Source organism: Periplaneta americana, chromosome 17 (assembly GCF_040183065.1).
Source record: "Periplaneta americana isolate PAMFEO1 chromosome 17, P.americana_PAMFEO1_priV1, whole genome shotgun sequence".
NCBI lineage: Eukaryota > Metazoa > Arthropoda > Insecta > Blattodea > Blattidae > Periplaneta > Periplaneta americana.
The window spans coordinates 64,067,533-64,081,799 of record NC_091133.1 but is presented as its reverse complement, the minus strand read 5'-3'; the positions used below and the strand labels follow the sequence as shown (position 1 = coordinate 64,081,799).

The window sequence follows — 14,267 nt, the reverse complement described above, 5'->3', positions numbered from 1 at the left end:
CGAAGATCAAATCTAAGTGTCAGAATACTGTACGATCTTTTCTCGAAGAAATTCTTAGAGGATACAGGTAAAAAGCTCCAAATGAGTTACGTAACTTAAAATATTTCAAACAACACTGTAACTATAGCTTCAAACAGCCTAAAACTGATGTTAGACTGATTTCTGGAAAAAGGGCGCATAATGGCTTATAATAAATAATATTTTAAAAAGAAATATATTGATAAAAATGCTTTGTATTGTGAAAGTGGGTTCATAATGATATTCTACATATATAATTAATTTATTCTTGTATGCAAGAATAAAGTGTTCATTGAAATAAATTGAAACAAAATCTTTAAACTAGGATTACTCGAATCATCATATTGTCTTATGTGCCCTTCTTCCGGAAATGGCCTCAATTACAGTAATGATAATTGTATTGGAGATTCTGACAGTGATGGTAACAATTAATGGTAATTGCATTGGTGGTCCTGATGGTGATGGTAACAGTTAATATTAATTGCATGGTGCTGCCGTGCTGACTGTGATGGTAAGTTACATTGCCGGTAATGGTAATGGCAAGGTAAGAGTGATGCTAATATATTGGCAGAGGTAATTTTAATGGTGATGATGACAGTGGTAACGGTGTTATGCTTTCTTTAAATTTTATTGTAGACATTAATATAAAAACGCGAAATAAAGGTAATGTCTTCACTTTTTGTCGGCTACCAATTCAGAAGCGTCGTCATTAGTAGTGTAGCAAACTGAGAATCGAAAGTGTGAGGGACTATCTAGGATAACTCCGGACTTCGGGAGAAACTCTCGAATAATTGATCACCTGTTCGCTGTCATGCAGTTCAGTTACAGATAAGAGGGATAGAAGGCAAGGAAACTTTAAAGTGCTTCCTAACTTACAGACAATTGTCAACACCTTCCCGTTCTATTTCCAATTAACAATCGGAAAGCAGTAGGATCCTATTTCGCAGTATTTTGGTCTGTCTTATTAACAGCTTAGTTATATATTACTCTCAATCTTGTGCGAAATACAATGACCTAAATTCTTTTCCTTAGGTAATTTAGGCGATGTCACTCTGAGAGTTTGCTAAAGAGAGAAGAATGACAGTGAAGAAGATAGAGAGATCAGTGAACGCTATGCTCATCCAAAAGTCATTTGGCAACTTTGTAAATTAACTTGAAATTTTAGAACAGATATATCTGTATCTCGCATCTTGTTATAAATACATTTAGATTACTCACAGATTTTTTTTAACAATCCGGAATGATCTTCTCATGACAAAAGAGTAAAATTTGTCCCTTAATTAAATAATAATTAACATGATATATCTACGAACTGTATGAAAAATCCGTGCTTTATATTTGACTGTCAAGTTTAGAAATAATGTTTTTCTTCATTTTATTTGAAGATTTATTCCGATCTCAAGAGTTAAATTCATCTTTTTATTTTGTACTAGGTCTTGCAGGAAATTTACTTTTTATTAGTTTGTAATTTAGGAGAACTGTAGGAAGTCTTGATTCTGAAATGTTTAGTTTATGTTCCTTCCAGTTTCATTTAACGGTATCTATTTTTTCTCTTAGTGAAAATACATTTAATTCTTCTCTAATCGGCATATTCTTATTTTTGTCCGTATGTGTATACATTCTAACGAATCAAAAAGAATTATAAATTTCATTTCAGCTGTGTTTCTATTTTCTTTTTTTATGTATACGTTAACATTAAATTGCTATTATTTTTATCGCTAAATAACGATAACAAAATATATATAATAACATGAATATTATTTTCATATCGCTAAATGGTGATAACAGTATATAAATGATACCTAGAATATTATTTATATCGCTAAAGAACAATAACACGATATATAAGTGATAACTATTAATTATTTCGCTAAAGATCGATAACAGTAACTTATATAAATGATAACTTGAATATTACTTATATCGCTAAAGAACAATAATAGAATATAAATGTAACTTGAATATTATTTATAGGCCTATCGCTAAAGAACGATAACAGAAAATAAATGATAACTTGAATAGGCCTATTATTTATATCGATAAGGAAAAATAACAGAATAGAAATGATAACTTGAATATTATTTATATCGCTAACGAAAGGTAATAAAACGAAATGATAACTTAAACAGGGCTCGAACTCACAATCTTCGAATCATTAAGTGAACACTCTACCGCTGCTCTACGAGACGCAGATTTTGAATGACTCTGGCTCAACATCATAATTCCAAAACTGCTTCTATAAGCGCATGTATCGTGTAACATTACCGTAATCTGAGAGGGAATTAGAAAATATTCGCTGTTCACGAGTGTGGCCATTTTTTTTTCTGACAGCTGTACACTACCTGAGCTGTTACATGATATCTAAAACAGAAAATCAGTAATTTTGGACTTATCTAGTTTTTCCCCTGTGCTCTTCGTATGTTATGTGATGTTATCTACTATGTTGTGTTACGTTGTATAGGCTATTATATTATATTATATTATATTATATTATATTATATTATATTATATTATATTATATTATATTATATTATATTATATTATATATTTACATAAGATTATCTTATATTAAAATCGGCGTCATTTCTAATTAATTTGCAGTGCCTTCTCTATAATTCTCTTGTACTGTTTTAACCATTTAGAACGAAATCATGTGTACAAATAATCTACATATACAGGGACAACATTTTATTTTTACTTCAATTTTTATTGTAACTGAATTTTTTAATGTACTTCACTCCCACCCTCTCTGCTAGTAAACTTCCAACCGTTCTCCACACAGAACCAAGGCCGCGTATGCGGTCATACTAAGCAGTACTGAGTTAGTAAGTATAGTACGTTCCAGAAATATGTTCGCATTTTCCAGTGACGAGCTTTCAGTATTGAATCATATTTTCGCACAGGTACTGTCGTCCGTTTGCTTGCGTCTCATCCCGGTTTCCCCCACTCGTTTCTACTTGCCCCTTTGTAAAGGCTAGTGGCTGGGCTGTCTCAGTTCTTTTCTGAAAATATTAATTTCTGCTAGGAATTGGACATCTACGTAATATTATAATACTGTTTAAAATAACTTAAATAAAAGGGCCTCGTTAAGTAATTAACTGTGACGTGATTTCCCCCCCCCCTTTCTACGACCCTGCGACAAAACCACTTGCACGGACAGTTTGAGTAATTTTATCTTTTCGGATCGGGCAGAAGTGAAGATTGAATTTACTGTACATAAGGTACTCTTTTATAGGGTAAGTACAGAAATATTTCAACATGAGTTACTAGTACGAAGGCCGAAACTGGCAAATGGAATTAGGTGCAATAACCTATAGTACGATAATATGCACAAAAGAATTGAAGCCTGTATTGAAATGAACGACGTCTATTTTCAAAAATGTGTTTAAATAGCCATATTATGATTATTTTTTAATTTAATTTCATTCTCTATATTGTACGATAATGTACTGTAGGCAGTATAATATACACTGCATAATGAATACGTTCGAATAGATAGCTCAATTCGTGAGTAAAAACACTTATTGTTAATACAGTACTGTATTTTGATTAAACAAAAACCTAATAAAAATTATCGAACTCAAAATCACGATATTTCCTAGTTTACGTAAACGGATAACTATTTTTCTTCCCTCCTATAGCTAGTAAAGTGATTTGTTTGTATTACGCCAGTATAATCGAACTTCAGCCGTGGAAGGGGGTAGAAAACGGTGTTTCCGGTTCTCAACCGTTAATCCAAATGTATAGCCAGGTTAATATTAGAAATATTAGTAAAATAAAATGATGTCCCTGTATAATATTATGCAAGGAAGCAAAATGAATATTTTACTATAATTTAATTCTTATGTTTTTATCCGTACACGTATGGATTTCACCAGAAGGCTTCGTTTATACATTTACCACCGAAAATATAAATTTCCGTGCAGTAAAAGTGAAAAATATATGTGAAGTTGACTGGAATAAGGTTCCCATTCCATTCTGTCTGGTTGCTTCTAATGCTGGAGTCTGAGTGAAGATATAAGACAAAATTCATTTACCCTTAAGAGGCGTCTCCTTAAAAGGATTTCGTTCTGAGAAAATTTATTATGTTTGGTAAAAGCATTTTCTTTGTTACCCTGCACATTCTGTCACAGATTGTAAAAATCTACAGCTATCTCTATGTTTTTAGCACAGATAGTACCAATTTTATTGCCAACAGGGAAGGGAATAAAAATGTTAAATTGCTGTTAAGACAGTCCTATTCTTTGTTACGAAAGTCAAAATAAAGTATCTGTACAATATTTTACTTTGAAATACAATATTTTTATGAAATTGTGGTCTCTTCTGTTCTCGAGAATACATGCGCCGTTTTACTTTGTCTGAATAGAAGAGTGTAACGATTTGGAAGTGCGCATTAAACAATTTTGTATGCAAATTCATTCATTCATTCATTCATTCATTCATTCATTCATTCATTCATTCATTCATTCATTCATTCATTCATTCATTCATTCATTCAGTATTTTGTCCAAGGGCAGGTCTTTTACTGCAAACCCAGCATTCTCCAATCTTTCCATTTGAGATGGGCAGAGCATATAGGACATATGAGTGAATCCAGAAATGCATATAGAGTGTTAGTTGAGAGACCTGAGGGAAAAAGACCTTTGGGGAGGCCGAGACGTAGGGGAGAGAATATTAAAATATATTTGAGGGAGGTGGGATATGATGCTAGGGACTGGATTAATATTGCTCAAGGTAGGGACCGATGGCGGGCTTATATGAGGACGGCAATGAACGCCCGGGTTCTCTAAGAGCCATTTGTATGTAAATATTAAATAAATTATAAGAATATTTTTGTTTCTCTTTTGCAGTTTCAACGTACCAAGGAGAGATCTTAAAACTAGCCAAAATCACGAGATCTGAGATGGGTGCCTATCTTTGTATCGCTTCTAATGGCGTCCCACCTTCAGTGAGCAAGAGGATCATGGTGAATGTTCACTGTAAGTAGCTTAATACAGTATACTTAATACTAGATCGAAAACATATTCATTTGTAATTGTAGGTAAAGAGGATCATGGTGAATGTTCTCTGTAAGTAGCCTAATACAGTATACTTAATACTAGATCGAAAACATATTCATTTGTAATTGTAGGTAAAGAGGATCATGGTGAATGTTCACTGTAAGTAACCTAATACAGTATACTTAATACTAGATCGAAAACATATTCATTTATAATTGTAGGTAAAGAGGATCATGGTGAATGTTCACTGTAAGTAGCCTAATACAGTATACTTAATACTAGATCGAAAACATATTCATTTGTAATTGTAGATACAGTAAAACCTTTTAATCCGGACCCCGATAAGCCGGACTTCGCTTAATCCGGACAGGCAAAAAAAGATGAGTTTAGAAAAAATAAAGAACCTTGTTTTAAAACTTATTTTTATACATCAGAACTATGGACTTACAATAATTACAATATTACACCTATAATATTAAAAATAAAGGAAATCCATCATGTTTGAATTAAAGTAATTAAACTATACAAACAAATATTCTGTGGTCTCTACTAGTCAACAGCAACACAAAGGAAGTAAACAACAAACAACTCCGGTGAGTGACGTCGTCTTAGGTACAACTAAGGCACAGTAACTCAAGGGACACAACCCACGACACCTTCTATTGATTGTACACAGTAGAAGAACACAGTTTCTGGATTCACCTTCCTCTCTCACATCGCGCGCTAAGTTTCGCTGCCTGATTATAGGCCATTAGTTATCTCTTGAAACCAATGCATGTGTACGTCGTGGATATAGAAAACAACCTATGGTGAGGGTAAGTGAGCTATCTGTGGAAGCATTGTTGCGAAGAGAAACTTCCCAGACCACTTTATTCTTCCCTTCATACGCAAGCAGGTTACACGAGATAATGAATTGTATACAGTGACTTACTACTTTTTTTTTTCAAAACATTACTGTTGATGCAACTGTCCTTCATGCAAAGATAAATCAACCCATTATTGTAATAATTTCTAAAAACTTCTTTCTGTAAATTATATGATAGCAATCTCGATAAGTTACGATGTATCAAACCTGTGTGTGATAAGTAACTTACACTTATTTCCAAAAATATAGTCCTTGAGTAATCAATAGACTGAAAAGCAGTGAAGAGCACAATTTCTTCTTCTTCTTCTTCTTCTTCTTCTTCTTCTTCTTCTTCTTCTTCTTCTTCATATAATTAGGACTAAGTTCTGATTTCTCAATTGACACAAGCTACCTGGTTGAGACTTCTTCCGTGATTTCCCTCAGCCCATTAAGAGCAAATTCCGGGTAACTTTCGCCGCTAGACTCCGGACAACCATTTTCTTTCTTTCTTTTTAGTTTCTATGGTGTTTCAATTAACGCTCACACCATGTTTACAAAAAACACATTAGCAGTTTTCAAATAACTTTTATTAAAGTACAAATAACATTCTTAAAATAACAAATTCTGTGTTAAGTTTCTTTGGATATGAAAGTTATTTATGATCATAATAAGGAAACTCTTTTCAAAGTTGAGAAGTTCATACACTTTCTGCATATAAATCTCACCAAACAAGAGTTTATGATATGAGAGATCCATTCCAAAGTCATTGTATACTGTTGGAAACTCTCATAACTAAACTGTCAAAGTATTGGAATGTATTTCCATATTTACTTTCCCCAACAACGTTCATGAAATTTTATGGACGAAATGTCAATATCATTAAGTAAATAATATTACTGTAGTAACATATTTTATATGTTTCTAATATTTAGTGCATTTAAAACATGTTTCTTTATTTTTCTGTTGACGTCTACGATCGAGTCAAATATGTAAAAATATACAGAATGTTTCACTGATCATATTTCAAACTATTAGGACTTGTAGGAGGATCATAAAAACAATTTAATATCAAGTAAAAAAAAAAACAAAACAAAAAAACAAAATTTCCTGTGTTAAGACTTGTATCTCAAAACAGCAGACTTGTATCTCATAATAGCTTTCATTCAAATATACGAAATACAAGCTAATATTTTCGAATGGATATAAATGGGATGCTCGCTACTGAGGAAAACTGTAGTAGCAGCACAGTCTAGTTAATATACAGTCACGAAGCTTGAGTTTATTAGGTTACTAGAAATAATAGACTGTGCAGGTACTATTTCGCATTGTCTGTCATGAGGCGATAGTAGCGATCCTAGTGGTTAGCAACTATCTATGGATGCATATTTACTACGTATTGAGCTTTGTGACTGTATATACTAGACTGTGGTAGCAGATCGATAAATACTGTATCTATATCCATAAGAGTGCTAGATAATTGGTACCTACCTTACTTTCGACTTCTAATTTAGGCTACTATTCACCGTCATTTAAGTCACATTACTTTAAAGTATTTGATGACATCACTACACTAAACTAATGAGCTTTTCTTGAGTGGCTATTAATAATTCCAAAGTCACTCCTCAGTCATAAAAATAATAACGTTTTTATTTCCATAACAGTAGAATTCTCTGCGAAATAGGTACATGTATTTGGTTTGAATTTCATTGTTCAAGAGTCGCTTGAAAATACAAATTTTGGTAAAAAGAATTCTGGTTTTTTTTTTTTAAATAATTTTATACTTGCAGTTATTACCTTCAATGTTTCGGGGATATTTGCGACAGTATTTTATTCCAGCCTTGACTACTTGTTGGGTCCTTTATACATGATTAAGGCAAATAAATTGATAAAGAAAAACAAACTCAACAAGCTAGGAAACAATTCAGATCCGGAACTGTTTATCCTTAAAATATAACTTGTAAATAAGTCCAAAAAATTGCTAATATAATGTACAACACAATGCATAAAACCAGAAACTTTCCTTGTAAATACAATTATGTTTTTTTACTTGGTTATTTAACGACGCTGTATCAAGTACGAGGTTATTTAGCGTCGATGAAATTCGTAATAGCGAAATGATATTTGGCGAGATGAAACCTTAGATTCGCCATAGATTACCTGACATTTTCTTTACGGTTGGAGAAAATCTCGGAAAAAATTTAACCACGTAATCAGCCCAAGCGGGAATCGAACCCACTCCCGAGCGGAGCTCTGGATCGGCCGGCAAGCGCCTTAATCGACCGAGCTACGCCGGTGGCTACAATTATGGTAATAGCTTAAAACCACATACGCTAATTTTGTTACACACTGTATATTATATGTGAAAAAATTTGCGCATTAGTTTAAGGGGAAAATGATGTAAGCATACGGAAGAACGAACGATGAAGCAAACAAAATACACGCCAAAAGCCAGTGTCCGAGATCAGAAGTGATTAAAGGGTGTTTTTTGTAGCATGAAAATCGATTTTTTGCACATTAAAAATGCCACCCCTATATTTTGGATAACGACAAAGTAAAAGGGTTAAGGCTACCTATAAGAGGTCGAAAAGCTTCCCATTTCACTTTGTGACATCTGTACATACCCAAAATTCCTCTCTTTGTTTGTCACTTCATGCAGTATGCGCTGCAAAGTAAACTCTACAAATCTGTGCTACCTTGATAACCTACGCCACGGTGTTTAACTCGTCACAAACTGCCTCGACCACTTAACCGCTCGGTTAATGAATGGGCACCGCTTCGCTGTGTACCCTCTGTCTCTCTTCCGTCCTTCGCCCGCTGGTCCGTAATTATTTAGAGGGGTCCCTTCCAGTGCGGCCCGATGACTGTCGAGCCGTGATCCAAGGACACACACTCACAAAGTTTAATTACGTAACATACAGATCACCTCTTGCATGTAAAAGAGATCTCAGTGCGGGATAGAGACAGCTGTAATCCACAGCCGATCCCGGCCTTGTCCTTGTCGACTTTGTGCGCATTAACCCTCAACCTGCAATGCGATTTTTATTTTATGAGTAGACAGTGGATGCGGGATGACTTATCGTTGAATGTAAGTGCACATTTACTATATGTTACATTTTTTTCATTCAGACCATTGACTGAACAGGTTTTAAACGTAAACAGACGACATCAACATGCTACTGTATATCCGTACAGTCAGAGGAAAAAGAAAAATAACGTACTGTAGTACTGTAGTTTTGTCATCTAGTCTGCTGTCAAAAAATCTGAAAGTTAGAATTTATAAAACAGTTATATTACCGGTTGTTCTGTATAGCTGTGAAACTTGGACTCTCACTTTGAGAGAGGAACAGAGATTGAGGGTGTTTGAGAATAAGGTTCTTAGGAAAATATTTGAGGCTAAGAGGGATGAAGTTACAGGAGAATGGAGAAAGTTACACAACTCAGAGCTGCACTCATTGTATCCTTCACGTGACATAATTAGGAACATTAAATCCAGACGTTTGAGATGGGCAGGGTATGTAGCACGTATGGGCGAATCCAGAAATGCATATAGAGTGTTAGTTGGGAGGCCAGAGGGGAAAAGACCTTTGGGGAGGCCGAGACGTAGATGGGAAGATAATATTAAAATGGATTTGAGAGAAGTGGGATATGATGGTAGAGACTGGATTCATCTTGCTCAGGATAGGGACCAGTGGCGGGCTTATGTGAGGGCGGCAATGAACCTCCGGGTTCCTTAAAAGCCAGTAAGTAGTAAGTACTGTAGTACGTACCTTGCAAGGTTCAGTCCTCGTCACCATTGATGCAATTACCAGCGTTGCAGTAAACGACGGTATATTCTCGTAAGTTGTCGAAGCTGAATCGTCTTCGCCTATCGCTTAAACAGTTTTTGTATCGAGAAAATTTCTGAAGAAAACCTCTAAAATGGGGATCACTCAATTTCTTTAGAGGAATATTTGTACTGAGCATCATGTTGCACGTGTCGTTAGACCAGCACAACTAAATGATGATGATGATGATGATGATGATGATGATGATGATGATGATGATGATGTAGATGGTTCCTTAGATTTAATTTCAACTCATTTCCTGTGCGATGTACTGTTGCAATGTTTCTCTATAGCCTGAGTTGTTCTGGTTTTTATTTCAATTTTACATACATTACACACGATATTGTCTTCGTTAATACATAAGATGTCACTCTCACAATTCTTAATTGCATTTCGTATCTCTGAGCGAATTTAACGTTTTTCCATTATGAATGGATCAGCACAACGTATTCAACGTGTACTAAATACTTGAGCAGGATAACACAACTGCACACAATGCGTTGAAATGTGGACCGGGGTTCCTACGCTGCTGTACTCGCCAGGTACACAAAAGACGGACGACGCGGCACGTGCCATATACTCTGATACGAAACAACTTCACTTTTCCTTAAGTCATCCCGCATCCACTGTCTATTTATGAGTAAATATAACCATGGAACAGAGTCCCCCGCTTTGGAGTAAGAGCTAGCATGGCTTACCATGAAACGAGTGAGTTCGGTCTAAAATCCTGGTTGGGACAAAGCTCGGGTTTTTCCCTCGGTTTTTCTCCTCAGTCACGTGAAGCAGTATTACTGGGAAATTTCCGGCATTGGACCTCGGAGTCATTTCGCCTGACTCGGGTAGTACGGATTTCCTTTGCTGATATAGCAAAGGTTTTGAGCTCCGGGTCCTGGAGCGTATCAGATACATATCTGAGTTTGGGACCTATTCTCTATCAGGACTGAGACAGGATGGTCCACCTGTCAGCTTATGATTTACGAATGACATCTAGGTCACGGTGGTATATTACTAACCAAAAAAGTTCCGTGGCTTTGGAATTTCGGTAGTAGGCCTACAGATAGTAGTTCTCTTCGTCATCATCGTCGCTGTCGTCTTCATCGTCTTCATCACCATTTTTGCAGGAATACTTAGGAAATGTCAGACGAAAATGCAGTCCACACCTGTGGAGTAACGGTTAGTGCGTCTAGCAAAGAAACCAATGGCCCGGGTTCGATTCCCGGTCGGGGCAAGTTACCTGCTTGAGGTTTTTCCCGGGATTTTCCCTCAACCCAATATGAGCAAATGCTGGGTAACTTTCGGTGCTGGATCCCGGACTAATTTCACCGGCATTATCACCTTCATCTCATTTAAACGCTAAATAACCTAGGATGTTTATAAAGCGTCGTAAAATAACCTAATAAAATAAACGAAAATGCATTGGTTCGAATCTAGATGTAGAGATTGTTAGGTCCGCGAAGTAGACCTCGTTATGAAATTGTTTGAATGTGAATAAGATATGACTTTTTATAAATTGAAGATTTGATGATAATATGAAAACCATAATAGTTGGCCTACCATGGCGCCGTCGGACTTGGATAATCAACGTTTATAATAGATCGCACAATGGGCTAAAGCAAGCTTTTTTTACTAATTTCGGCACCGCAGCTTGTGGCTTATTGTGCCTAGACACACAACTCTATTGAACACACGCACACACTGCAGGACTCCCCCGTTTACTTGGTCAGGGTACCCGGGGGCCACTGCGAGACACCACACACACTGGGACAATGGACAGACAACCAGTCCCCCTGAAGAGGTCCTAATTAAATCCACCTGAATTCACGACTGGGAATCCAACCCGGGCCGCCTGGAGTCCAGCACGCTTCCTCAAGACCAAGGAGGCGGACAAAGCTAGCGTAAGTTCAAGGATCCATCCCGGTTCCGACCTTAGAAAAATCAGGCGCAGCCAAGCCAATCCCAACAGACATATAATTCGGAAGTTATGAGTAATATGTGGCTGTGAGACAGCCTGAATTCTAGAAAAATCGTCAGGTGCACAGCTTTACTATTCTCCATACCTTTACGTAGAACTACGTATGGATGGCGCCAGAACTGAAACATTGTTGTGTATGCAATCATAATTTATTGGACGATAAATCACTGCATTCTACAAATACACCTAGGGTCTTACTAATAAACCGTGTATAGTTTTTATACGACACTTATGCAGAGTTGAGACAGAAAACTTTACTAATAAACCATGCATAAGCGATTGATGTATAAACAGTCTGTAACTATACAATGGCAATTGCTTTGCAGTAGTTATATACACGAAACCCCTCGTTTAAACGTTGTATATAGAGAAAATGGCCGCCCCTCTAAAAGCTGTTCGTATCAACTGTCATTTTATGATGATGGTTGCCTTGTAACCAGAAAAGAACAAACCAAAGAGCACAGAATAATTAAAATAATATTGCTGTAGCTTGTACTCTTTGACCAAAATATAGTGTGGTAATCGATCAGAGCCAGTTGTACTATCGATACTTAACACAGCACACTAATGCGCTCTAACGGATGCAATAGAGAACCACAGATATTCTATTACCTTTCGTAATGAAGTAATGACGAAACTATGACGTAGCTGTGTAACAGTTATACTGTTATACACGATTTATGTAGTGATTATTAGTAAGGGATTTACACACGACTTATAAACGAGCTACGCATTATATATATGTAAGACAGTTAAACATCTCTATATAGAATTTTTATTAGTAAGACCGAAGTATACGGCGGTGATAGAGTAGTATTCGATTTTGCAGTCTCTCGCTCCACCTTCTCCCGGGCACGTTGCTCTCATTTTCGCTCAAACGTTGCCTTAGAAATCACACGTGCATCTCGATGTTAGTGATATTACTTTCAGTCGTGTTTCTTGGGAATCTTTGAAATTATTAAATCAATCCATTTTCGGTCTCCTACCTCAGTCTAAATTTAGCTGCTCTACCTACGCGTTCGGTTGCGCGTCCCTCTACCGACGAACTGAGGTGCTGAAGTCAATGCTACACATGACATATGGTTCAAACGTGGTGACATTTAAAGCAACGCGCGGATACTCGATGACGAGCCAAATGTGGGACATTTTCGCGACGTTGCCAGCTCGCTAAGGCTCCGCCGACAGCTGTCATTTCTAAATTGCTGATTTGGTGTTTCTTTAGCCAATGGTATATGCTTAGTGAGTAAAAAGACGCAGTTTTACGTGAAAAAAAATAAAAAGAAACCCGTCAAAACTGTGATAAATAACTGCATTAGCTTCAAATTAAATTTTAGAAGATGTGTTGCGACTTTCGAGCTATTATTGTGATTAATGGAGTCCGGATGTTCGGCAAAATGCCTTTTTTAAACTGAGTGTATGTATGAAAGACCTATTAGAGATAAATACGTTTCCACACATTTGGGGAGGATAGGCCCAATTTTTATTTTTCCTTTTTTGCCTATTTTAGCTCCCGTTACCTATTTTAAGGTTAAATGCTCTTTTTAGCTTTTTTACGTTGTTATTGTACATTTTCTATATTTTTAATGCATTTAAAATAAACCACACATAAATTATATAAAAAACAAAAAAGAATTGTTATACAAATTAAAAATATATATTCACTTCACACAAATATTTGCTGACAATCTTATTCTCCAGCAATATATATGTTTCCAAGAAGTCGTAAACTTTTCTCCCCTACAGATTCCAACTTTTATGTCACTTAACAAAGATGTTTCAACAGTATAACCCTCAGTGCTCAGGTCACTTCGGGGTTTACCAGCGAAAGAAAGGGAATGAGGGAAGTATTAAATGCAAGTCTCCAGGTCCCGTTACTGTTGTCGCTTTCACGCAAAAGTCTCTAATCCCTTCTCACATCCCTCTTTCTGAGCCAATACACAGTCGATTTTTCCCGATCTCTGAAAGAAAGTTGAGACAGTCAGCTCCAATCACTTCAGTAGAAGTACAAAGATCTTTTTGCACCATGAAAAAGTTGTTTCTGACATGCAGCTTACTATGACAGTTAACAACTTAAAAAAGCATCTTGTTGTGACATGTAACCAAGGAAAGTGAGTATCGTATGGGATAGTTTATTAAGTATTTGTCTATTTTTGTCTGTTTCCATGAATAATAAATGTCTATTTCACTGCCTATTTTTGCTATTTTTAGTGTCTATATATGCCTGCCTATTTTAACCAAAATAAATGCCTAAACATCCGGGCTCTAGTGATTAATAACACCAGAATAATAAGATGTGCTTGTTCTAACAAACATATACGGACACTCAATGTGGATTAAGAAGTCTTCAGTTCGTTTTGAAGACTATCGAGCCTTGATCCAAGGACACATGTACAAAATTTGATTACCAACAGAGAGAGAGAGAGAGAGAGATTTCATTGTGTGGGAGGGATTATGACAACCCACAACCCAGCGCTGTGTTGCCCTTCTTGTGTTATTACTGAACTATATGTAGTTTGACACAAAGTTGACGATAACAACCCACGTAATGTACAACGAGGACTGGAATTCATGATACATTCATGAACTAAATACTGATCGATATGACACTC

General features: G+C 36.1%; 1 protein-coding gene across 3 annotated transcripts in view; it reads left to right on the top strand.

Annotated features, from left to right (window-relative positions):
• The window catches only part of LOC138693010 (lachesin-like), a 1,307,565-nt gene that overhangs the window by 1,175,798 nt on the left and 117,500 nt on the right, over window positions 1–14,267 (top strand). For all 3 annotated transcript variants that reach the window (XM_069816522.1, XM_069816520.1, XM_069816521.1), the window contains one exon: window positions 4,869–4,997. In XM_069816522.1, coding sequence (XP_069672623.1) covers window positions 4,869–4,997 — 129 coding nt within the window. The remainder of the gene's footprint in view (window positions 1–4,868; window positions 4,998–14,267) is intronic.